This window comes from Strix uralensis, chromosome 1 (genome assembly GCF_047716275.1).
Source record: "Strix uralensis isolate ZFMK-TIS-50842 chromosome 1, bStrUra1, whole genome shotgun sequence".
In the NCBI taxonomy this organism is placed as follows: domain Eukaryota; kingdom Metazoa; phylum Chordata; class Aves; order Strigiformes; family Strigidae; genus Strix; species Strix uralensis.
In genome coordinates this window covers 16,405,118-16,432,116 of record NC_133972.1, presented here as the reverse complement: position 1 = coordinate 16,432,116, position 26,999 = coordinate 16,405,118, and the positions used below count along the sequence as shown (strand labels likewise).

At 41.1% G+C, this 26,999-nt stretch overlaps 1 protein-coding gene across 1 annotated transcript in view; it reads right to left on the bottom strand.

The window, feature by feature from the left end:
- Nucleotides 1–350: 350 nt before the first annotated feature.
- The window catches only part of CNTNAP2 (contactin associated protein 2), a 1,208,535-nt gene continuing 1,181,886 nt past the window's right edge, over nucleotides 351–26,999 (bottom strand). The window contains exons 23-24 of the mRNA XM_074892371.1: nucleotides 12,849–12,920; nucleotides 351–11,082 (exon numbers count right to left, since the gene is read on the bottom strand). Of these exons, the coding sequence (XP_074748472.1) occupies nucleotides 10,883–11,082; nucleotides 12,849–12,920 (272 nt within the window). The 3' untranslated portion in view covers nucleotides 351–10,882. The remainder of the gene's footprint in view (nucleotides 11,083–12,848; nucleotides 12,921–26,999) is intronic.

Sequence of the window (26,999 nt, the reverse complement as noted above, 5' to 3'; positions counted from 1 at the left end):
GCTTCCCTAGATCTTTCCCCCATTAAATAAACACCAGATGGATGTGCAGTGGCAGCATTAGTCTGAATTCTTACTATTAATTTTATCAAATCCTCTTCTAAAAATCTCCAGTCACTCAGTGACACTACCAGTCAATTTTTTTTCCAAACAAAACTGGATCCAAATTATTCAGAAAAACAGATTCACCTGTCCCCTCCCTGGAGCCACTGTACACAGAAGTCTGAAGAGCACTCTGCACATCATCTCAGGCTCTTATACATGCAGCCTGTAGAGGTTTGTTTTTTTTTTTTAAATGAAGATTTTAAATATTCAAAAGCAACCATACACGCACACACACACAAAACCAGTCGTCATCTGGCAAGGCTCTTTTAATGTTGTACTTTTACCAAACCACAGTACATACTTCAAATAAGGCCTAACAGATTATACTCTTTATAAATTTACAAACAGTTTATTCTCCTTAAAGAGATCATATTACTTTTATCAGTCTTGTGTATTTCAATGAATTATATGTTTATTCAAGCATAACATAGCAAATGTAGCCATAAATCTGTAGACTAAATGTCTATAACAGAGGAATCTCAGATACACTATACTTTCAGATTAGGATTTTTTTAAATATACACATTTTTGTTTAAATAGGGTAACCGTCATATCCTGGTTATGTTTCCCATGGGAAAATTGTGCTCAAGAAAGAAACCTGTGGACTAGAATAACTGCAAACAAACAAGGTCTTGGTTCACCCACCAGGAAATCGGGCCAGCTTTGTAGGCACATAACCCTGGGATTGGTTTTCAACCTGGTTTGGAGGGAAGGGGTGAGAGGCTGGTTTCACTTTCCTAATAGCTGATGGCCCTGGTCCTTTCCTGGGTACAGACTGCTCCACAGTAGCAGGAACAAGATCAATAAGAAAGCACAACCGCATTTCAACCTCTAACCAAGAGCCCAGGTTATTGACAGCTGGCTGACCGGTACAGATGCATTACTCAGATGTGGCACAGAAGCAGAGTATTTTTTTTAAAAAAGAAAAGGAGTAAAAGAAAAGAAGAAGTAAAATGACCTGCCTCAGTAGCAATTTTGACATTTTGCTACTACTATGTTTATGAATCTACTTCTGAACCCTCATTTGTGTCCTAGTCTCTGCTGACCCCTTTTCCTGCTCACAAGGCTATACTCATAGCCCAGCTATTGCTAGCTTGCTATCTTGCCAAGCAAAGCTAGAGAAATAGGAGCACCTCACTAAACTGTGAAAACCCCAATAGCTTGCTAAAGAAACTATGTTTTGAGGCCCTCACACTGATCAACATCACGGGCTGTGCAAGGCAGGTGTTTCTGAAGTGTTATATGGCACTGATGACTTCAATCCATCTCTTAAAGACTGAGGAATAAGTTCCTGCTTGAGCCCAATATGTCTCTGCCAGAGAACCAATGAGGAAAGAAAAAAAAATAATAAAAAGACACCGAGACAAAACCCAAATCCAAACCATGCAAATTATAGCTGAATAATAAAAATCAAATCTAAGCCCATACCCCAAGTCCCCCTTGTGACAGAGACAGCTGGTTGCTTTCTAAACTGCAGAACCAGCCACTCTGTAGCTCCTAAATAACAAGAGTTTGGCAGTAATTACCATGCACAAAGTAAAGGCCACTTATAAAACATCTCCATAAAAATATCTATTTATCTCTATATCTCTATTTATATATGACAGTAAGAAGCTTCAGACTGAGCACATCCCAAGCACTCTGTAGTGAGGTGGAATCTATTTAACCCCCATGAAATGAAGCGCTCTTAGGGTTGGCATCCACATGTAGGATTAAGTCAGTACAGATCATTTCCAGCAGGCTTCTGTTAATTAGCACTAGTCAAATGGGGTAGCAGGGCTGTGGAGGAGCTGAAGACTTTCAGGAATAATGTGCCAAATCATGCTGTTGTATCAGAGGAACTTCCTGGATTCTGGCTGCTCGACACATAGTTCAGAGTTCATTAGGACTGAGGATATTTTATGGGACACCTGCCCAGCCCACTGATCCACTGGAGAGCAGAGCAGAAGATCCGATCCTCCTTACCAGTGTATAAGGGAGATCGACCACACAAAGCGGATTTGCGGAAAGCCAGTTCCCTGTGCTTCAAAGAGTTAATGGGAATCGAGTGATGCCTTCTTTATTCAAGTGACTGATCCCATATCTTAAGTAGCTGGAGCTTCAAAAGATCAGACACAATGCAGGAGTTGCAACGGGGTGAGTATACTCTCAGGTACTCCAAATACAGAAGCATTTTTTTCCCCCTCTCTGAGATGCTGATCCAATGAAAATAAAATTCTTTAATAACCAGTTTGAGAATTTCCTTGGATGTGCTAATAACTCAAATCTGTAGGAGTGCTGACCTGTTGCCCCAGTTGAGATGGACCTTTGAAACTCCAAGAGATGAAAACCATTGGAGGTCACTATTTTTGTGTCCTCCTTTGGAAGCTACCAGTGGCCTTGTATACATGCCACAAAAGCACAAGGGAAAGGAATGGCTGAGGGTTAATTCTGACATCTTGTGGCCCTAAGGAAAATAGAAGCTGGCTTTTGCTAAACATTTATTTTAGTATTGATATCTCTTGGGAAAACTTGAATCACGCAAAAGAAAGTGAGTATGCTTAATGGAATGACGTGCAGCTGCCTCGTTCTCAGACTCTTTGCCAGATGGTGCTGTGATTTTGGAACAAATACAAACGAGTTATAAAATAATGTTGCAGATGGCAGAAACCAAACTTTTGCTTTCAGTCACTGAGTACTATAAACAGATAAAAACCAGCTGCAAATGTAACAGATGACAGGAATTCAGTGGCGTACAACTCTCCCACTACAATAGTCACATTTTAAGGAGGCAAGAGGCTTCACCTTGGTCAAAGTAGCAAGCATTGCTGGGAAGGAGTTTAAAGATGACAGTGAAAGTTGATGAATTTACCAATGAGAGGAAACATTTCTGAAGTAGAGGAAGAGGTGGGAAAAAAACCCAGAACTGTCAGCCAATTTCTTTCCATGCTGGCCTTGGAGTGATGGGTAGAGGGTTTGGAAAGAAGGAGATATTAGGTGTGTACAGAGATCTTACTCGTCTACCAGGAACTGTGTAACAAAAGGGACTTTACGTTGTGTTTCAGGGTGTGCAACAAAGGGAATTTCTCTTTGCTACTTCACCTTGTTGCAGTAGTTTATGTTTCAGGGATAAAGGTCTCATTAGTTCAAGTCACACAACAAAACTCTGCAGACAGACCTTGATTTTATAACAGAAATAAATTACAACTAGCTGCTGATACTATGTCCAGTGCTTTATGATGGCAAATCATATTCATCTTTAAACATTTACCCGATGGAGATTTTTAAGACAAAGAAGTACAGGGCTGTTGGGCCAGTTTGTGAATGATTTATTGACTGTGCCAAGGTCAGAATCCTTCACTGACACACGAACCATAAGCATGAGGATGCACAGTTTAGAGAATAAACATTAGCATACAGGGGATGGCTACTTTGTCTTTATTCAGCCAAGTTTATTTATCTTACATATCTCTACAGGGGTTTAGAAAAATAATGCCTAGACTTGGCTGATTGCTCCACTGCTAACCAAAGCCATGACTAAATGTAGGAGAGCTGTTAGGCTGCAAATTTTCCAGATGAAGCCACTTCCACCTGACATGAGCGATCTAAAATTATTGCTTTCTGGCTGATTCAGGAGTTTGTTGACTTGCTCCAGTAACTCTTTCAGTCTGTCTTAAACAAGAGACTGTTTATAGTCTATCACTCTGAAAATGGAGTCAGTGGGGAAAAAAATGCAACTGGACAGGATGCTAGATAATGTCATCTAGGCTTCCTTTCCCATGAAAGGTTGGAACAGAAGGTCTTTCAAGGTCCCTTCCAACCTGAGTGATTCTGTAAGATGGGGGAAAGGGGACAAGAGACAGGAACAGGTGACAACACGTCTGAGAATTGTCTTCTAAGCAAGGGCAGACTATCAGGTAGAAGAAGAGCTTGGGACGTGTGATTCTGTGCTTTCACCAGCAGCCTAGAGTAGCTTGCTTATGTTTCACATCTTCAGCTGTATTCTTGCAACAGCCTGTTTTAAAGCATGTGAAAGACGGGAGAAACTCAAAGCTCAAATATTTTGGTCAAAAAAGCAATGCACGCATGGTGATGATATATGACTAGCCACAGCATTGTACCTACCCCAAATCCCTAACTGGAGGATAAGAAGAAACTCTGGTATACTTTATTGTTCAGCATGCTAAATATTCCCTCAAATTGTTTCTGCTCTAGTGTCATTATGGTAATTTTCTTACTTGTCAAAAAATGTCATCTGCCTGCCTCACATGGGTTTTCAATAAATGAGAATTCCTTAGAGCAGCCCTTTGCTAGAATCTAGAATGCCAGTTGTTTAATATTATCAGTATAAATACCTCTATGTTCTAATAATTAATATGGTGATAGTACATCTCTGACCCTTGGAGACAGCAGAATTAATGCAACGAACTCTGAGGAAGTAACCACTCGCTATCCCCTATTGCCCTCTTACACACCAAGCAAGAACATTAATACATGGTAAACCAAAGGGTATGCACTTTTCTCTTATGTTGTTTAATCCAGATGTTTTTCCATTAAGGAAAAAATAGCAATGGGAGCATAAGTAGACATTATTGGAAGCTGCTGCATCACAGAAGGAAAGGGGTGTGCTAAATTTTTTACTTGATTCTATGTATTTCACAGAAGCAGTTCTGGTTGTACTTTTTATCATGTGGAATAATTGCTTAACTTTTCTCATATGATGTTTTGAAAATAGAAAACTAGTCAAAAGAAACACTTAGTTGTGAAAGAACCTGTTGGTACTAAACCTTTCTTTTTTACATGAAATGACTTTTTAAAAAAACTTGTAAAGAAGCCATGAATCAGCCACTTCTCTTCCTGGTTCTGCAGTTGGCATAATCAGGGTTTTGAGCATAGTGCTTCAGGAAGTCTACTTATATGTGAAAGTCAGAGTAAAATAGGGTGTTAAAAGAACTGTGTTACAGATTGTTAAATAAATGCTTCTTGGTAACCAGGACCAAGTCTGCTCTCATTTGAGGCACCATATGTGCCTACTACTGTAGGGCAAAGTCTGAGTTTATCTCCAAAATTGCACTTAATTTCAAGAGTGATTTTGCTAGCACTGCAGACTCATGGATTTGAAGCAAGTTTAGTATCTTACCCACCCACACTATGGCAGTCATTACCCAAGAGCTGTAGACATCGCATCCCGATTAGCCTTAGATTTCAGAGGTGCACGTGCACACCCACACGCTTGTGGCTGCAGTGAGACACACGTAGTGACAGCTGGAAGCAAAGACTCTTCTCCGTGTCACAGCGTACAATATCAGAAGGGCTTTAAACTTGAACCTGCACTCCTGTCTCTTTGTTCTTGAGCTTTCCTATATAAATGAAAAATATTCCTGTAGAAAGCATGACTCTCCTTCTAGGGGTTTCAACAGTCGGTACAAATGAACAGTCAGAACATGGTCACAAGGCATCACAACAGGACTTTGCCACTACTACATTCCACAAAGTAAGTTAAGGTCTCGGATGGGGCCAGGGCTTTGGGTTGGTGGTTAAGGCAATTCACACTGTAGACAGAGCAACAGGTTGGGACAAGCACAGTCCCTCTGACTCAGGTGGTTGTTGCACTGATGCTTCTTTGCCTAGATTTCACACACTCCCACTCAAGTGCACTTAACATAGTTCTTTTATAAAATGCTTCACATCATAAAAACTTTTAAAAGCCTGATAAGGTAGTTTATTAAAAGGAACAGACCCAAGTCTGTTGCGCTGGGCATACATTTTTCTTGAAAGGCTGGCATTCATAAAGGAAAGGACAGAGCTACGGCAGGAAAGAAAGGCAAACAACTGACACTCAGCCATTTGTAGTGTGTAACTCCTGTGAAGCTGGCAATGCCACAGAGCCTGAATAACAAACGTGAGCAGAACCCATGGCAGACTGCTTAGTGCTATCTGCAAAGTGATCAGAAAGGGAAAAACCTCAGAAAGGCAGTCATTTAATTTGTACCAAAACCTTACTCACAGCCCACCTCAACAAGTACAGATTTACACTGCCTGAGATTCTCTTCTGTAACAGGTAATCAGGGCTGCCTGACACAGGAGGAACATACTTGCACTTCAGTAAATCTTCCCTGGTTTTAGCGCCTCTCTGATGTATAACTGTGTTCTGAAGTCCCTTTTTTCATGTACTGTGGGTCTTTTCTTAAGAGGCCTTTCCAACTTCTGTCCTTTCCAAATTGATTTCCTAGTACTAGAGAAGGAAAAAATATAGACAATGATCAGAACACACAAATCATGAGAAAACAGCTGTTAGGGTAATTAAAACTGTTTTGATGAATTCCTTTCTTTTTTTTTAATTTTTTTTTTTTTATTTTTTATTTACCAATCTGGTTTCTAATAAAACTTTTGTTGAAAGACATTCACAGAAGATATTATGCATACATACACGTTGTCCTTCTTTCATTCTAGATGCCATTGCTTTTAAGAGGCAAGGTTTCTGTTTTGTTTCTCTAGGATGGATAATGAAACCTGATTAACAGAATTTAGGTTCTGCTTTTCAAAAATGATACCCCTTCAGGATCACCATGCTTGCTGGAATGTAAAATCATTCAAGGGTGAAACCATATTAAAAGCTATGGCTTGTCAAACTGAGATAGCTTCATATTTCAACAGATTAGATGCATCTGCCATTAAAGGACACTGTTTTAATTAAAATATATTTACTAGACTCTTAAACTGAATTCTTATCACTACAATAAACTTGTACATATACACCACTGCTTTGGCAGTCTAACTAAAATATTTATGATGACCATCCTTTCACATATATCATGCTACCTAGAGCATGATACTAAAATGCTGCCATACCTTTGAAGTGGTAAATGCTAGAAGAGATTTAAAAGGTATAGGTAACATTTAAGACAAGAAAAATACAAAGCAGAAACGCTCCAGTATCAATTAAAGATATATATTCCTATTTAATCATCTGAATTTTCTATCAGTAAATATAGAATAGTGTGTGAAAGACTTGATGCAAAACCACCAGATTGGATTGCAGATTTCCCCCTGAGTCTGGGTTGATATCAAAATTAGTTTTCCACCATTTTGGCTCTTTGGAGCTCCATGACTCATCACCTGGTGGTCTGTGTGTGTTGTGAATGAGGATCTGAAATCTTGCTTACATTATTTCACTAACACTGAGAGCCCTAGTCTCCAGCCCAGTCTTGCTCTCCCCACTGCTGGCGGCAGTTTTGCCATTGATTCCCATGGAATCAGGAATGAGCCTTTTAGAAACACCACTGGAACACTTCAGTTCCCCAACCAGTACAAGAAGCTACATTTTTCTGCACAGTTCAAACAGGTGAAGCAGCTAGAAAAAGGTGATAAAAGACTGATTATTTTAATAGTCTTCGCAGAAAGTACAGAGTTTTATAAAAGCAGGATCCACTCTCCCCTCCAACAGATTTTCCCACTACAGGCGTATGGATAGTACCTATTAAACAACATGGATTTTTGGCACAAATAAGAGTGGGTGAAGTAAACTATGGATGTTGTTTTAACTTTCAATAATAGGCTCGCAGAGGAAGAAATCCTCAGAAAACATCCAGTGCTAGCAAAATACGCAAGCTACTTCTCTGAGCCTGCTTCTGCTTCACTGTTAGGCTGCTGAATGACCACTGCCTAGAATTAAACATACACCATTCTCAAAAATGAAATACAAAGCAGACATGCAGGAATTCACCTACAGTCACCAAATGCCTATACAGAGACCAGCTCCTAGTCTACAACATTGTGTCTAAGGTCCAGTTTAAGAAGAAACAAGAATGTTGATCATTAAGAGTTTCTAGAGTTATGAATCATGTATCATGAAAATACTGACAAGATTGAAGATTATCAACATTTTAACACAGCACTAATGAACTTCACATAAAGAGGTCCGTGGTGTCCAGTCAATGAAGACATGCAGATGCTTGCAACTTGATTTTAAAAATTTAAAACCTGTTTTTCAATTTTAAGACACTAATTTACAACTATTGCTTGTGCAATGCTCGAAGGTTATTTTCCAGAAATTTTTGCTTACAGGGTTGTGGGAGATTAGCTGGTAATCTTTTAGAAAATCAGTGAACAGATGTCACAGGCCTCACTACCATAACCCAGACAACTGTCCCTAGCTTCACCAAGGACTCGGTTAGGCACAGAGTCCAAGCCATCTTTCCTCTCTAGTGCCATGCTGAGGCACTTAGCAAATTTGCCCTGTGGCTGCTGTCTGTCTCTCCCATGTGAAGCAGCAGAGGACTCTAGTCTCTCAGGAGTCTGAGACAGACATGTCTCCTCCTAGACATGAAGTTCAGATTAGTAACTTTTTTCTGCCAACCAAACCCCAATCCATGCAAATGATGCTATATGAACTGCTCTTGGTAACCTGAAGTTGCAGTCAAGGATGTTTTTCAGACTGGACTAAAATACCATTAAAACCAAATTAAACATAAAGTAATTTAGAAAAGAGAATGCTTTTTCAGTCCTACAAAGACATCTGTGATTGCTATGTATTTTGCTGAATAGTTAGTGGTGCAGGCTAGATCCATCCCATGCTGATACTCTCCAAGGGGTAGAGACTTATCTTACACCCATGATTAAACAAGAATAAGGACTCATCTGCTCGATTAAACACAAGAGAGGGAGAGGTTAATACTGGAGGCAAGGCAAAAGACACAAGATTAACAGAGGTGATTGTTACGCCTACCTGAATCCCTCTGCTGCATAATGTTACCTGAGAAACTGATTTTTTTTTTTAAACTGGCAACTTTTTTGTATGCTAATTCCAAATCTGTAAAGAGAAGAAATCAATGGGCTTGATTTCCTCTGATATCTATGTGCAATGAATCCAGAAGAGGGCTTTAGGCTACCATCCTTAAAAGCCAAACTGTCTGTCTGACAAATTGTGCTTACAAATTTCTTGTCTGGTAAGACTCCAATATTTTCTTCCCCCTCCATGTTTTTTTTTTTCCTTTTTCATTTTAAAGCATCGACTAGAATAATGAAAGATACAACCAAAAATACAAAGAAATAAAAGATGCCAGCACTGCTCGGTATATTAGATTGCAGATTTGGGTGAAAAATAAATCTTTCTTGTACAGAAGAAGGGATTATATCTGTGCATACCAAACCCAGCAATATTAAAGCAAATCTAGGACTGTCACGAGCATAAATGCTTTTCAAGGGAAATTCCTGGTATTGTTTCTGTTCTTTCAGCACACAGCAAATGCCCTGCAATACATTCATTCTTTCATTCTATTCCACTGCAAAAACTGCCCATTAAGGCCTTACATTCCTATCAAATCATACCACTGGAGAACCAGGCTCCTCTACAGAGGGCAAGCTAAAGCTGGTTATTGCCATCACAGGATATTAGGTCTTCAGGTTGCGCCTTTGCCTTTCCTACAAGCTGCCTGCCTACTTCTCAGGTGACACCTACAACTTCCCTGGTCCGAGAGGGGACGTGGGGTGCAATGCCACACTTGGCATTGGCCTTGCTGTTCTTAAAAATGCCTTACAAAGACAGCAAAATAGTTCAGGTAAATCTCTGTATTGAAAAGTAACTCTCCACTGTGCGCTGTGTGTTTCTCACATGCTCTCTGGGCAGTTTCCAAGCCTCCTTTGCCTCACCTTCCTGTCTGTGCAAACACTGCCAGCAGAGGCTTTCCTTGAAAAGGGACTGAAACAAAGGATTTAAGGAATAAATTGATATGCTAGAGTTGGAAAAACAAGTATTATGTGAAGCCTGTGGTGTCAAATGCATTGACTAGAGCTGTACTAATATTTCTGCGACAGCCTATAAAAAAGAAACAGGAGCAAAGTCTGGCTCTAATTCCCTACTACAATGCTTACACCTAAGCACAGTATATGCCAATATGTCACAGGCAGAGCTGAGTTTAAACTGGCACGTGCCTCAGGTCACTGGTGCCATAGCCAAAGACACAGGAACAGACTAGGTCTACAGACTCACACAGCATCATCCTGCCTCAGAGACCAACAAAATAATAACAATAAAACCCCCCCGAAAGCTTCCTGTGCTTTATGATCATCCTTTCTGGTAGTAGCAGTAGTCATCATAACAGTATTTTTACATTGCTGATGAGAATTGGATGCAATCAACAAAGTGCCTGGGTCAAGAAGATGGATCCTGGCAGGGTTGGCATGGGCTGATGACACATTGAAAAACTGGCGAGTAAGATTTGTATTAATCATCACCCCCCTGTCCCACCCCCAGCCCTGAACCCCTGATTTATCACCACCAAAATGAACAGTGCGGGGTGCGGGGCTGAGGGCAGCCTGTGGTGAAGTAGCCAGACATAAAGGAATACAACGCCAGGAAGAAAGGTCTGCCACTTGTTCTCAGGACAGAATTACCCACATTTTAAACAGCTTTTAAAAAATGTAAAAAACCAGCCCCGTTTCTCATTGTGGGTATCCATAACACTTCTAAACACACAGAGAAATAGACAGGTATTACTGAAAATTTTAACCAATGCTGAAGCTGCAAAACTGCTCTTTGTTGTAGTTGTTTGGATACAGAAGGGGCAATTTGCTGTAAATAAATATTAAAAAGTATTTTTTCTTAAATGCTTGAGATATTCTTTTGTTTCCTCCAGTCTCAGTCGTATTTTCCTGTCACTTGCTCCTCCAGTTGTGCTGATCTTTTTACTGTACGTGTGCTCGAGTGTCCAACGCAGAGTGTTCTCTCCCCACTGCAAGAGTCATCCCAGTCCCACCCTGGCCCAGCTCATATCCCACCCCAGGCCCCGTCCCCATGGGCTTAGATAAGCCATTCCTTCTTGCTCTCATCGATGGTCTCCGTGAAGTTGGGGTCATTGTTCATGATGGCGGCATCGGCGCTCTCGGCTGACTCTGCCCCTTTGGCCTCGTTGGTGTGGTAGGTTCCCTTGTGGCGAAACATGTAGCGGATCAGGAACACCAAGGTGCAGAGGATGGTGAAGATCACCACTGCGATAACACCTACACAGAGGGGAAAGAAAAGATGCCACTAGCGAGGAGAACATCTACAGATTTTGACGCAAAGACAGGAACCCACAACTCCTCCAAGCTGAGCTGAAGCTACCTGAGCAGTTAAACATCACCACAGCTGCTTTATTTTCCACTGCTCCAACATTTATATATAGTTTTCGCTATATACAAAATGTCACTGAGTGGGGTCTGCTAGTGACTTTCATCCTGTAGGTAAACTTCAACATTAATACCTACTTAGAGAGGTTAGCTTTGCTGACCATGAGGCAGAGGGTGCCAAGTGCTCCCGAAACATGGGGGTGAAATGGTGACGTGTCGTGGCCTGCACAGCTCTTTGAGGATGGAGTCACTGATGTATACTTTCCAATCAATGGCCATATAAATCTATCATTGCCCCTCCACATGTCCTTGAAAATTGGCTTGGTTCACTGTTGGTTTACTCCACCCACTGGGCACAGGCTCCACATAATTACAGGTTTATCATCAGACCTATCCTTAATTGCTCCACCTGCAATGGTCTATTTGGGGTTCAGCCCTGTTATGGAGAAGTCTCATATATCTTGCCCTCGCAGGCATTGGTAACTATGTGCTAAAACAGTACTGTTCCTTTTTTGTCCCTCCTCTACAGGCATGAGTATCTTCTGGGATGAAGACATTATAAAATTCTCAGGTTAAAAAAATCTTGTAATCAGCCAGAATTATGTTATGCCATTTTTGTTAACAAATGTGTTGGACAGCCCGGCTGTTCAGGTATGGCCTGAATTTTTCTGAGGAATGCAATGTTATCCTTCTAGTATTGTAAGGTTTCAAAGTATCAAGGAAAAGTTTTAAGTAGTAATAAAAATATAAATTAAAAAGAAAAAATAACATAGCAAATCAAAACTAAAGCAACTAATCTAAATCTGGATATGGAAACATAGACCCTTGAGGGGGCCAGGGAAAAGAAACAAGAAATTTCATTAGACTGCATGTACTATTATATTCACTGTGACAAAACCCACCACCAGTATGTCATTTTATATGCATTTAACACTGAAAGCTATTAGGCTGATCTTTACAATTTGTTTTTTACATGCCTTCAGAATTTGATGCAGTGTCAAAGTTCTGCCAGGAGAGTTATGGTGGAACACTTCCATACTAAGGGACAGGGCAGAGAAAACTGCATGTGTGTAAAAAATTAATCAGGATCCTTACTTCTGGAGGCGGCTGGCCAGAATAACTTCAATGGAATGCTAATTCAAAGTTCCAGTTCTGGGATTACTTAACATCACCTATCACACTGAATGGGAGGGACTCTCTGGCACATAAGTTCTAGCAGAACTTGGCCCCTAAAAAACAAGCCAGGATCATGAGGGATTTTTGTCAAGGATGGAGCAAATAGTGTTCAATGTAGATTCATGTTGAACCTGCTGTAACTGGAAAAGTGTCCTTGCCATTTCATATAAATTAATTATTCTGTTAACATAAGTAACTACTGCAAAGTAGCTCCCCACATGGATGCTTAATATGTGGATTATGAATATCAGTATTTTGATTTGGTTAAAACTGAATCTGAGGGGACAAACTAAGTGAGAACAAACCATTTCACTTGGACAATGTGCCTGAACAGACTTACCCAAATTTCTGTTTAACTTTGTTCAGGTGTAGTTTTCCCACATAGTCAGCTCTTAGTAAATAGCTTGAATATGTTACCAACCGCAGTTCAGCTGTCACAGTCATACTGCCAAGTATCTTAGAAAAGTAGATGGTTTTCCTACCTCCAATAATGGCAGAGTTTCTGTTAACTCCATCTCCTATAGCTTGGCCATTGTATGGGAAATCAGCACTGGCTGTAAATAGGGAATTAAAGATTCATGTTGTAATAGCAGTGAAACTTCACACAGTAGTTCAGAAATACATCCAACATCCTCAGATAAAATTTAAAGAAAATTGTTATCCCTAGATAATTATCTAAAGAAGAAGAAACAAAAAAAATCTTTCACTGTTATCTAATCCCTCAGAACTTGCCTCCTCCTCTTAACAAAAATAAAATTGAAGTAAAGAAGGTACTCTTGGTAAGCATTGCTGTTAATACAGGAGGTCATTTTGTTACTCTACTAGAATAAATTCAGTAATTTTCTTTAGCACAAAACCAAACAAACACCTTCTTTCAAAAGCATGTGATCATACATATTATTGTAGAGATTTTTGCCTTTGTCCCTGCTATCCATGAAAGGTTTCAGAAGCTTCCAGGACTTTGTGACTGCCATTGAGTACAACTGCAAGCTCTTTGAAAGAAAAAGTGCCATCCCTTTTGCCACTGTACAGTCCAAGGTATGTGAGGGGATGCATTTTCTGTTGGTCAGAGCCATAGAGCAGTCACCCAAAGAAGCACACGCCAGCACCTTTGCTACCCTAGGAGAAAGACCAGTGTGTCAGCTTAGCCACTGCTGGAGGTGCTTTGGAGCTGGGATGCAAGACTGTGAGTTGGAGGAGCAGGAAGGAGAGCCTGCAGGAGAAGAGAGCCTCCAACAGACACATGAGGAGAGGAAACATGGCCAGATGTACCAGCACTGATCTGCCAGTGACCTAAAACGGAGAGACTACTTGCGGCAGAGCTGGATGAAGGAATCGATATAGGTTTAAAGTAGAATTTGGATCGTAGTCTTGGTTTTAGTCTCCAGAAAACACCACAGAGGCTTTTCAAAGCCTTTTTTTAAAATTTATTTCATGAACTAAACCTATCATCAGCATTTTCTTTATAGTCATAGCAACTAGACACTGCAGTGACTAAGCAAGCCCAGAGAGCAAGGTGAGTGGTTGCAATCATTCCCTTCTTTGCCATTGGACGGTGGCATTGAGACAGTTAAAATAATCATGGATAGGAATTACTTCTTAGGTCAGTATTTAAAACCCAGCTGTATTTTCCTTGCTTGATGAATTAAGTGATATTGTATTAATCAGTTGCCTTTACAGGCCAGTGATGCATTCACTATACCCAAAAACTGGCTAAGGAAATTCAACTGGCTTTCTGTTAGCATGGACTAAAATCCATAATAAAGTTCTTTTTGTATCGCAAAACAGCTGCACAAAAGAATGAATGGCTTCAGCTTGCCACGTGTCCTGCAGAGGTTTGGGGCTAGAGTAGCCTTCCGTGTGCCTACTCTGGGGGAGAGTCAAAGCAGCTGTGTGTTGAAAAACTAGTTTTTGGCTGGTTGCCTGTGGACAAACAAGAGAGCATTTCTCAGGGCTCAGTGGAGGTGGCCTGGCCAGCAGTTTTTGCCAGCAGCACTCGTGCCTTTGACATTTGTCGGTGCTCTTGCTTCTGAAAACAGCATTTCTTCACCTCTCTGAAACAAACCAGGCTAAAAAATGTAAAAAATAAATAAATATCTGATCCTGTATCAATGGATTTTTCTCCAAAGAAGAACCTTACTGTGCAGGACCATATATGTTTTCTACAGAGACATTTTGGCACAGGGTCCAGAATATTATCCTTGCAGTGCTGAAAGGAAGGGCTGGCAGTCGGAAAATAAACCTTAACTTTAAACCTGCCCTCCCTGCACCTCACATGAAATCCTAAAGCCAAATAACACTATCTGGAAAAGCATCAATTTGCCAAATGTATGGAATTGTTCTCTGCCATTCCAATCCAAAAGGAGGCCCCTTGCCATAGGAGCAGCATCACGGGCAGTTAACAAATCCTACCACTTGCCACTTGGAGTTACCCTCCTGTGTCCCCACACAAGAGATCTTAAAATCAGCGATGGGTTACAGTTGCCCCTTCCCTTACAACTGAATAACATATTTTATCTTCTTTTAAAAGGTTGTTTCAAGGACCATGGCACTAGTGAAGTGCAAAGAAAGAGGAAAGCTGCTGTTCCTGGCAGCACAATCCCTTCTGAACTGCCACATCACAACGGCTATGCCCCAAGGGATTCTTGGCAGATGAAGACTACGGGTTACGATGTTCAACAGCCACTGAAGTACACCACAGGATAATGAAGAAAATGAAGTATTATATGAAGCTACATCCTTGATCTTGTCTGAGAGCTGCTGCTAGGACTGGACCTGATACCTCCATCCAAAGCTGCTTTCCATTGCATCTAGTCATCATACACACTCAGGAGGAGATATCTATTGGATCAACAATCAGATATGACTCACTCTGAGACTCTCATATCTGACAAAAAAACATGTGTTGATCTGCTCAAGGGTAGGGAGGCTCTACAGAGAGATCTTGACAGGCTGGATCGCTGGGCTAAGGCCAACTGGAGGAGTTTCAATAAGGCCAAATGCCGGGTGCTGCACTTGGGCCACAACAACCCCCAGCAGCGCTACAGGCTTGGGGAGGAGTGGCTGGAGAGCTGCCAGTCAGAGAGGGACCTGGGGGTGTTGATTGACAGCCGGCTGAACAGGAGCCAGCAGTGTGCCCAGGTGGCCAAGAAGGCCAATGGTATCCTGGCTTGTATCAGCAATAGTGTGGCCAGCAGGGACAGGGAAGGGATCTTACCCCTGGACTCGGCACTGGTGAGGCCACACCTCGATGACTGGGTTCAGTTTTGGGCCCCTCACTACAAAAAGGACATTGAATGACTCAAGCGTGTCCAGAGAAGGGCAACGAAGCTGGTGCAGGGTCTGGAGCACATGTTGTACGAGGAGCAGCTGAGGGAAGTGGGGGGGTTTAGTCTGGAGAAGAGGAGGCTGAGGGGAGACCTCATCACCCTCTACAAGTCCCTGAAAGGAGGGTGCAGAGAGGGGGGATGAGTCTCTTGAACCAAGGAACAAGCGATAGGACAAGAGGGAATGGCCTCAAGCTGCGCCAGGGCAGGGTCAGACTGGCTATTAGGAAGCATTTCTTTCCAGAAGGGGTTGTTGGGCACTGGAATGGGCTGCCCAGTGCAGGGGTGGAGTCCCCATCCCTGGAGGGGTTTAAGAGTCGGGTTGACCCAGCGCTGAGGGATCTGGTGGAGTTGGGAACAGTCAGTGTGAGGTTAATGGTTGGACTGGATGATCTTCAAGGTCTTTTCCAACCTTGATCATTCTGTGATTCTGTAAAGAGGAGACAGGAACATGTGTCTGGGGGCAGGGGACAGTCTATTTCAACAAGAGTTCACCATCAGATTGGATAAGTTGTGCCCTGCTGCAACTGCTAGAGAAACAGGAGTGCTGTAGTGAAAAAAGGAGCTTAGACATTCATGAATCTTTTTTTAAAGCACTTATGGCAGTGTTGGCAGATATTATCGCCATAATTTATGAATTCATGTTCTATTACTCTTGTGTCAGCAGGAGACCTGCTTTTATATTATGAGGGTTTTTTTGACTGAAAAATTATATCTAAAATCTCTGCCAAATGTGGGGTTATAGAATACCTTCTGCTGTAGAAGTCTCTAGACCAGTTTTTTACTGAATGTATTACTACAGATGGGTAGAGGAGGAAGAAAAGAACTCATTACTTTCTCTTTTAGGCTGAAGTTCCCTTGAAATTATTCTGGGCAGCAGTAGCTTCTCAAATGATCAGAAATAGCTACAGAGCAGAGGTCTAAAAACTGCAAAAGGGTAACTCCTGCCACAGCAATTAGGCAGAAGAGAATGTATGAGGGCACATTCCTTGACCCTCCAAGGTGAATTTAACAGCTGAGTACTGTCACCAACAGGTATCAAGTGTAGGTATATTTCAAATAGCAGTTATGTCATTCAAACACATGGTGATTTGTCTCTGAGCTTACTATGGTCACATTCCTTGGTAATATTAAGCAACTTTGTCAAGAAGACAACTAATAAGATTCTTTCTTCCATTGCTGCTGAAATTCAGGAACTAACTGAGGAAAGCACATGTTAGAGCAGGCTGACAAAGGGGCAACAGTAATACTGATGCTCTGGTAAAAGCACAGAAGACTATAGAGTGCTGTTCACAGGTTGTAAAGAGTAACTCCTAAAATGTTTTAAAATGACTGGTCAGATAAAATTAATACTGTTAGTAGTGACTGTCATGTTTTATGGGAATCTAAATCACAGTGGTATAGTAACTAGCTTGCAGGGCTATAATATGCAAATGAAGTACAGGGTGAGTTGCTAATGGACAAGCATGTGCCTTCATTTCTCTGTCGCAGCTGGGAACACCTCTTTCCTGTTCAATTCTTCTGTTAGCACTGTGACATCAGTTCTAACTACATGTCTCAGCAAGCCCTTTTTCACTGTACCTTGACAGCTTCAAATCATGACTTTGCCCACAGCAAATAGGTGCACGGAGCTGCAGTTGCTTTATGTCGTTACCCTGCAAAGCCTCTCTGAACAGCAAGTGGGTTGTGAATGTAATAAGATGGGTGTGGGGAGAATTCTGCAGGAGTTTTGGTCTACGTACCATGCTCCTCATTGTTAGCTGAGGCTATGAACAGGGCTATTCAGTTTTTCTTTATTACCTGGTCTACAAAGGTTGCTTTCAAACAGCTGATTCCCATCTGGTTTGGGGACTGTATGGGAAAGGTTTCCTTACCTTAGGAGCTTTTTCTGAATCTTCCCTAGGTTTCTCTGAGCAGCCAGGGTCTTGTGTGAATCAAAACATGAAGAAGAGAGCAAAGAGCTTTTTAATCTATCCTGGAAAACAGTTACATATTGGCCCAAGAGATATGCTGCCAGTTCCCTGAAATCCTCTGCTTATGCAGCTGTGGCACAGAGCCATTAGTTTGCTGTCAGGACACACCAAAGACATTTTCCTAAAACCCACGGCTAGTGTAGGGATGGATTAAACTGTACCAGGAAATGCTAAGCTCATCTGTGGTTTACGAACGTCACCTCATCTGGTTCCCTTCCAGACACAAGCTGAGCGATGCTGTTCTTTGCACCCTGTCTTCCCACAGCAAGCCATCGGGTTTGCTTCAAACACCATCATCCTAAAACTCACTGATGTAAAAGGACACAGCATACTTTGCTTTCTCTTTCTCTCATGGGCTGCTGTTTACGAGGCCATAGTTTCAATAATCACAGAGTAAATCTACGGAGTCTGAACTTATGTTTTACACTTTTCAACTTTGCGTTATTAGTCTATTAGTCTCAGGTGAGATGGGGTTAAAGGAACTTTGTAGCACCTGAAAGGGTGATTAAAGACACTGCAGGCAAAATCCATGTTTTGGCCATCATTTTAATGACATTTGAAATTTTAGATGACCACAAAAATGCAGTAGGAGACCTACCATCATCCGGCACGCTCAGCATGGTCATTGTCACAGCCAGCTGCAATACAGCAGCACTCACTGAATGGAAAGGGGAGATGGGACTGGATAAACAGACCATAATTAGGATTAGATGTTAAAGATGACAGATGTGGTTGATTTAACAGAGTGAATGATAATTTCACTTCATTATAGTAGGCGTGATTTTGCATCTGTCATTTTCAGAGGGAGAGTTTTTACAATGGATCCCACATAAAAGCCTTTTGCAACTTCACAAAATTGAAATGAAAAATGACCCTGTTAAAGTAGAAAAGTGGTCCAGAATGTGGGTGTGGGTAGAGAAATGATCAAAAAGCTATTCAGTAAAGGCAAGGGGAAACCCAAAACCAAACAGGGAGACTATTCAACTAGAGAGCTGTACTGAGAAGTGCAAAGTAAAAGGCAAATCTCATTTTGACATACACTACCAGGAGCAATGCACATAAGCCCTTGAAAGCAATTTTTTTAACCGGACTTTTTTACTGAGTGGGCAAGTCTTAGTTAAAATACAGCACACTACAAAGGAAGACACAGTTTAGATTTGCTCCTAAAAAGGAAGGGTGGGAGTGATCACAGCTGTAAAACAAACAATGGATGAAACCTGTGAAATGCTGGAAACTGAGTTTGTTCAGCCTAGAACTAACACATGTTGCAAGGCTGCTGTGACCTTTCAGCTTTACAGATGTCCACAATTTTGAGAGGTATTCTCCCATTATTAAGATCAGTGGGGTTTTCACATAAATACAAACTAGAGAAGCAACCAGAACAACTGGATCTGGTGATCACAAGGTATATAAAACCCCCGGCAACCAAGACATTGATTAAAAGTAGAACAGTGAGAGAACAAAATAAAAGCAAAGATGTGAACTATAACTCCTTCTTCATAATTCTATTTTGCATCCAGGCATCCAAGAATTGAGGTTGCAACAAACACTCACTGACACCTTAGGAGTTAGAGAAAGTGTTGGACACTACAGGCATTCAGTAATCTATTTCTCCACAGGACCATAACACAGAGGAAAACAAAAGCAAGCTCTTTGGCTGCATTTTGTCAAATTATGTCAACTCTGCTGGTCAGGTATGACTGTACTACTATGGTTTGAAATTACAGAGCACTCCTTATTACAGACTGTAAGTACAGAAACTAATTGCTTGACTCTTGATAGTAGAAACTAATGTGCAGTCACAGTCACATTCCCCTTCATGAAGGGACTGGATTACAAGAGAAACTCTAAACACATGCACAGAAATGATGGAGCAGGAGTAAACAACTCCATTACACAGCCCCACATCAAAGGTGAACATCACAGCCCATAGACTCCAGTCGCCCTTTCTTGCTCATCCCACTGCCTGTGTCCATCCCACCCACTGCTCTCCTCCTGAGTGTGGCTCTGTGAAGAGCTCCCACGACAAGTAAACTACAGCAATTCAGAAAAAGAAGAAAAAAATCTGAAGCAGTATGAAAAATGGTGTGTCTTTTTATGCTGCCAGGGCAAATTTTGTATTGAAATATCCTTTTTTTTTTTTTTTTTTTAAATTAATACATCTATTTTTTCTTCCTACTTCTCCAAGCTGAAAACAGAGAAAGGAGGAAAACTACCCCTACTCCTGCTCTTCTAGGCATTTGAGAGCAGATTCTGAGGGAGGACTGTTTAACATTAAACTGTTAGCAGAGTTTACTTAAAGTCCCACTGACACCAGCTTAAGTGTAGAACTAAGAATTTAGCTAAAGTTATTTTTAATATTAAACACTCACAAGTTTTTTAAAAAAATACCCACACTTACCCAACCACAAATTATTTAAAAGATATTGTTAACCATATTGTTTGTAGAAGGTTGTTTTTGTCCTTTGTTGGGGTCAATCACTACTCCCTGAATTTTTAGTGATGTCTCAACTGTAGTGTTAGAGGGTTACAAGCACATCCTTAATATGAACCATTTTTCTGTCTTAATGGAAATAGAAGTCTTCACAGTCACAGACTTACTAATTTTTTTGATGTGAGTTATAGGATATTGGAAAAAGCACACCCACATAGCAATTTGGAAACTACCAGAACAGATGTGCACTTTAGAGGAAAAATCAGGGCTTTTCACTTTAAAAACGTCATCTTCTTCTCTCTGTTGTCAATTGTGTTGGGTTTGTGTGTGTCAGGGTTTTGCTAGCAGGGGAGGGGGCTACAGCAGTGGTCCCTGTGAGAGGCTTCTTGAAGCTCCCCTGGCTCCAAGTCAGACCCACCTTTGGCCAAGGCTGAGTCAATTAGCGATGGTGGCTGTGCCTCTGGGATAACGTATTTAAGAAGGGGAACCTGGGAGGAGGGCGAGTTGTGAGGGAGATACCTATGTAAACACCGAGGTCAGTGGAAGAAAGGAGGAAGGGGGTTGGTGCGCCAAAGCAGAGATTCCCCTGCAGCCCGTGGTGAAGCCCACGGTGGGGCAGGCTGTGCCCCTGCACCCATGGAGGTCACTGGTGGAGCAAATGCCAACCTGCAGTCTGTGGAGGACCCCACGCCAGAGCAGGGGGCTGTGCCTGAAGAAGGCCGGGGCTGTGAGGGAAGCCCGCGCTGGGGCAATCCATTGCTGGGAGAACCGCAACACGCCGGAGGGACCCGTGCTGGAGTAGTTCATGAAAAGCTGCAGCCCGTGGGAAGGACCCGTGTTGGAGAAAGTTCGTGTAGGATGGTCTCCTGTGAGATGGACCCCACGTTGGAGCAGGAGAAAAATGTGAGGAGTCCTCCCCTTGAGGAGGAAGGAGCTTTGGGGGATGAGGTAGAGAAATCAGGAGCAAAGCTGAGGCTGGAAAAAAGGGAGAGTTGTGGGGAAGGTGTTTTTAAGATGCAGTTGTATTTTACTCTGGTAACTTAAGTGGTTACAATTAAATTGATGTTCTTTTTCTTCCCCAGATGAGTCTGTCTTTTGCCTGTGACTATAATGGATGAGTCATCCCTCCCTGTCCTTGTCATTTGTGTGGTGTTCAGTTGCCCTCTGGGCTTAAACCACAACACCAGTAATGCAAATTATTTGGAACTTGAAAGTCTCAATGTTGGATCAAAATCCACTAATTTCTTCAATCCTTTGCAACCTTCTTGGCTGAGAGGGATAGGGAAGAAACAAAACCAGACAAAACATTCATAAGTGACAAAAAAGTCATGCAATGCATTAGTGCTATTTGGACCAATTAATTAAACTAAGTTTTATCAGGTATGTTCTGTTAGATCAAAACATTCTGAAGGGTTGAATTTTTTTTTCTAAGAATTTTTCACTGAATCTGAAGTGGCTTTACTGACAGCTACTGGTGAGTTCTGCTGAGAGAGAGACACACACAGAGATGATGGAAAACACAAGCCCAGTGTTTTTACACTTTTAGTGTGAAGGTTCTCCAATTGTGTCTTTTTATTCCAATATGAAATGAGTATAAATTTAAAAATTCTCTGACATGATGACTTAGTAGAAACATCGTCTGAACAGCCTTTCTGTATGCAAATGCCTGCAACAGTGTGTGAAAGTAAGTGTGGATTATAGAAGAAAGAGTTGTTGGGTGTTTCTGTTAAAAAAAGCATGAATTTTGGAGTGAACAATGGAAATGTCAACAATGAACAGTGGCAGCACTGGGGGGAAATTCACTGAACGCTCCATGGTCAATGAACTGGGACAATGCAAATTCTCAACACTAGACACCAGAGTTGACAACCCAATCAGTCAAGATAGTTGTTTCTGAATTGTCTGTGTTATTAGCCCTTTAATTTCCTTCTGCAGTGAACTTCACTGTCCATACTCTTAAGCAGAGGAGGAAATGGAGTTTTATGAATGGCTTGCTCCAAGACAGCAGTACAATATTCTTTCTTTCGGTCTTAAAAAGCAATCTTCCTAGCAAAGGGGCAGAAAAACATGTGCCTTATTAGGAGACCCATCCTTGCAGTTTAAACTCCCCCAAATCAGTCCTGGATGAAATATGAAACCGGGAAAACATTTCTGCACTGTCTGTTGGGATGGGTTCAGTGATTTTCCCCTGCTTCCCCCTCTGTATGGTCATTTCCCAATAGTAAGTTTTACACTTCCTTTTGCACACAAGTAATTGTACAAAGTAGTAGAAAGGCAAGACCTTTTAAAAGTTAGTAACTGGTACCTGCATACTACAGAATTTTCTTCCTTATTTTAAGAGGAGAGCAGACATTGAGGATTACTTTTGGATTGTGTTCATCTTCAGTTTGAACTTCATCAAGTTCTGTCTCAGAAGTAGTATTTTGAACATTTGCTCTGCCAAATTTCCAACTGATTTGCAGTACATTAGAGCAGTCCCATCCATCAAAGACCTAAACTCATCTGTCTTTTAATTCCTGGTAGTAACGTCTGTCAGACACTGGTCTCACCATGACTCCAGACAAGAACTGCTAGTGTATTAGTCATGCTGGCCTAAGCGATCACTTTCATGAAGATTTTATGTGCAGCGCTTACATTTCACCTGTTAAGGAAGACAAACAAATACTTCCTTTCATAATTAATGTAAAATATAAAATGCTTCAGTGCTCTCAAAGGAACAGTAGAATTAAGTACTGATCAAAGCCTATCTGTATATAGCTAATTGCTGATAATGGACCCACAGGGAATACTTGAAAGAAACAAAAAACCAAAAATAAATCCATAAACAAGAATACCGAAGAAGCCCGTAAACTTATGACAGCTACAGAAAAGGAGAAGAAAAAAGATGGAATCTATTAATTGAGGCCATTGGAAGAAAGGGCTTCTCACTGCCAGGATATGAACGACAAGATCAGGTTCTGCACTTTCAGCGTTCATCCACTTATGAAAAAAGAAAGGCTTGGACTGGTGATGAGGAATGGGTCAGACTCGAGAGTTTAAATCTACAATAAACTTTAATAGCTGTAATGACCTGACTGTAGTCTAGAATAACCTCTTACCCAGGAAGTGAAGTGCTTTTCGGCCCAAGGAAAGGAAAAAGAAGGCAGTCACATGAAGTGCTCAGGCATCTAAATACTTCCTTCTCTACTCCATTTTTTTCCTAATTTGTGCCATCCCTATGTTCCTAGTTAAAGTTAGTACTTGTGGAAAAAATACAGTCTTTGCAGAGGACGGAAAACACTCTTTTTTTAATATTACCACCTCCTTGTCTTGATATTAGGTAGCAGCATTAACATTCAAATCACTGCTTATGAAATAGCTACAATGCTGGTCTCTCAATGAATGCCAGAAGAATTTACAAGCTTGGCAGCCTGTCAGTTGTCTGATACACTAGAAAGAGTGTCAGAAATTTCAGACTGAAATTATATAGTCTTAAAGATAAGAGAAAGCCATGCATAATTGTGTGAAGAAACTAGATGAGACTGAGGGAGTCATTTTTATTCCCAATCAATAGAGAGATTTACAGTAATTCAAGCACCATAATTAAACCCTTTAAGGATGAAGCACTGATTGTGTCAAATTTCAGACAGATGCTCTTGCTAGTTAGCTGCTCAACAGGGAGGAGGAAAATAGAAACTGTCGCATCTCAATGTTTACTACTTACCTTACGCAAGAAACACTTGGTGCTTAGAACCAGCTATGAGTTTCTGCTAGACTTAATCCCCAACTGTCTGAAAAAAATGCCACCTTCCTTTTTGGAAACAACTCAGATCAAAGCAACGGACTTCTGTGACAATATTTATACTGGGAGAATTGGGGATGAATGCTGGTCACTCTCAGCGGAAGAAACTTGATCACAGAAATGCACCAAAATCTGGCAGTGGAAGAATCTGTTGGGCCACAGGGCAGGCTGGAAGTGTATCTTCTGTCTCTTGTATAGGAAGTATAAACATTAAGCTAGCTTACTGGCAGACAAAGAGCCTCCCAATGTTTACATGCTATGTTAATTAAAAAGAACCAACCACTTTGAGTGATCAATAACTTCAAAGACAGAATCTGGCATCACTTTCTGGTTGCAGGACAGGTAACTAATCCTATTTGCTATCCTTGAAAAAGGAGGAGTGTCATTTTATTCTAGCAACTGCCTTCACGTCTATTTGTAATATTGCTAACACCTAGGAGATCAAGTTTAGATGTGTAAGACTGAATCATGAACAAAAGTAGTGCACCTCTTCCGTCTCTCCTGCCCGACTTGCTCGTCCCTTGCAGAAAGCCTGGAGACGTGACCCTGCTCCCCTGCTGTCCCTTAGAGGAGAGAATGAACGCTGCATCCCACGTTACCACTGATTTTAATCCTCCTTCTGTTGGATTCACTGATGCGTACAGGACTCTTTCAATGTCTGTGGCCACGAGAAAACCCTTTTGTTCATGTGTTTGTAACCTAAGACCATTTTGAGGGCTGAATTGACGCCCTCCAGCAAGTAATGCCTTTGATCCTCCCTTCCCACTGCGCCCTTTGTAACAAGCCCTTGACAAGGGCAAGAGCTATTTCCCGTCTCTGTAGCCACATCCGTACCAGGGGATGTCTGACACAGCTTCTCTTCAGATGCTGCTGCTCTGTCCTCTGAGATGTGGTCAGAGGGTGGGATGGCAACCCAACCAGTGGCTTCTGAATTGGGAAGGTGACCTTCAGCACTGTCACCAGGAACACAGGAGTGACACTCTTTCTTAGTCCAGAAATCAACTGCTATCTTTTGTTTGATGAAGATAATTAGTCGGCCAGTTAGGTGAGCATGGATCATGTGGCCCAGTATTCAGCCCTCCCGCTCTCTTTTCCTGCCATCACTTGTTAGAGGGATGAATTTGTAACAAAAATGGAGTTAATCCTGCAGGCAGCTGTTTTAACCTTGATTACAGCATTGCATGTCTTCATACAATGTTTTTGCCAGACCTGCTCAATATAGGTTTCAAAGCAAGCTGCTGATTCTTAAAAGGCAAGGCCTTTCACCTTCTACAAAAATAAAGGGCTTTTAGGGTTTAAATATGTACAGTCAGAAAAAAGCCACACCACTTGGAATAACATTGCAGACGTAGCATTTAACCCTGTTCCATTTAATTCTTAATATTTTGAAACTAATATGGGTTTAACTAAATTCCGTGTTAAATACTCTAGACGGCATTCTGTTCAAACTCCGAATAAATGCATCTTGCAGCTACACAGTGCCATGGCAGCTTAGAGGTGTTAAAGCACAGTTTGTCAACTGTTGTATGTACCTTGCCTCTTCTGGTATCTCTTGCTTTTACTAAATTCAAGATTAGGTAGTTTGGCAAGCTGGAGCACATTTTCCCTAAAATGGAGAGGTACATACATGTAGTAGGTTTCTTTTATCTTTTTTATGTAAATAAGAAGAGTTTGGAAGTGAAACTTAATTAGTAAATTGCAAAACCTTTATCTTAGATAAAAACACCCACAAGCTGAACAACCCCACCCCAATAATATGCACCTTCTGATTTTAAGCACAAGGCATTTTAGGTATGGGAGTTTATTTACTACAAAAATAATCATCTGTTTGGGCTTTTGTTTGCTTCTCTACAATGAGCAAGGTGTCAGTTATCAGTGACATACATCTTAGTTAATGTGAACTGAGACATATTAAAACAATCCTTGGTGATTAGCTTTTCTTTAACATATGCTACAGTAATAGATATTAAAATGCATGCTAATATAGTTAAAGGCATGCAATTATAACTTTTGCTTTGAAATGTATGCCAGACAGGTAATCTGCTGGGTTTAGACAACATGTAAAGGCAGGACATGCCATTTTAAAATGTTATGGTCATTGATCAAGCTCTTTTTTGCCTCCTTTCTACACTCCTTTTGATGTAACCAAGGCAAATTGGATTGTCTGACATGAACTGAGATAATACGGAGGGGAGAAAACCACAGGAAGGAAACTATATTGATGATCTGCTTGGTTTTGATTACTGACCCTTTTTTTAAATCACCAGAAAGTCATATTCTAGAAAAGAATGACTTGTTGAATTCCTGTGCTTCATCACCACCAAGAAAGGATTACCATAGCAACAGGGAACGACTATGCATTGTAAGAATACTCACAAGCTGAACAAGATAATGGTTTAAGATAATGTCCCAGTAGCATGGCAAAATGCCAGCCAGGAGGTGAGAAGGAAAGGAAGCGGCATTTTCACAATGACAAAAGAAATGTTAAAAGAACTAATGTTGTCAATTTGAAATATATGTGAATTCAAGGCTAATGGGAAGTGCAAGACAATGAATCAAGAAGCTGTATGGCCCATTTTTCTGGGGAGCAAATCAACAGGTTGTCTTATTGATAAATCCCAGAACTTTTTTCTAAGGGTCAACTGCAAGTGACTGATGTGTGTCTTTACGATTTTCCCTTTAGTGTCTCTGTTAGGGCATCTGAAGTGTTTTGCAGCTAGCAGCAGATGGACATGCAGTAATGACATTGAAGAGTTTAAGGCAAATATTTCATGTAGGTCACCCGTCAGGCAGAACCTGCTTAACATCTAGTAATTATCCAGAAGGTCTGATCCAGCACTGCAGTTTAGAGGTGAAAGGATCATTACATTTGCCTCCTGGTGTATCTGTTCTATTTAGACACTTATCTTTGATTCCCTCCTACAACATTTTTCAGTCCTCAAAGTTCAATTCTACAGTATTTGAGAAGCAAAGCTATAAATCTACACTTACTCAAAATATGAATCAGGATGAGTGCAGATATGTCAATGAATGAGATTTAAACCATATGATACCTGCCACAAATTTCTTCCTGATTTTCTCTTTTCACTACAAACCACCCGTCCTCTCATGTTTTGTTA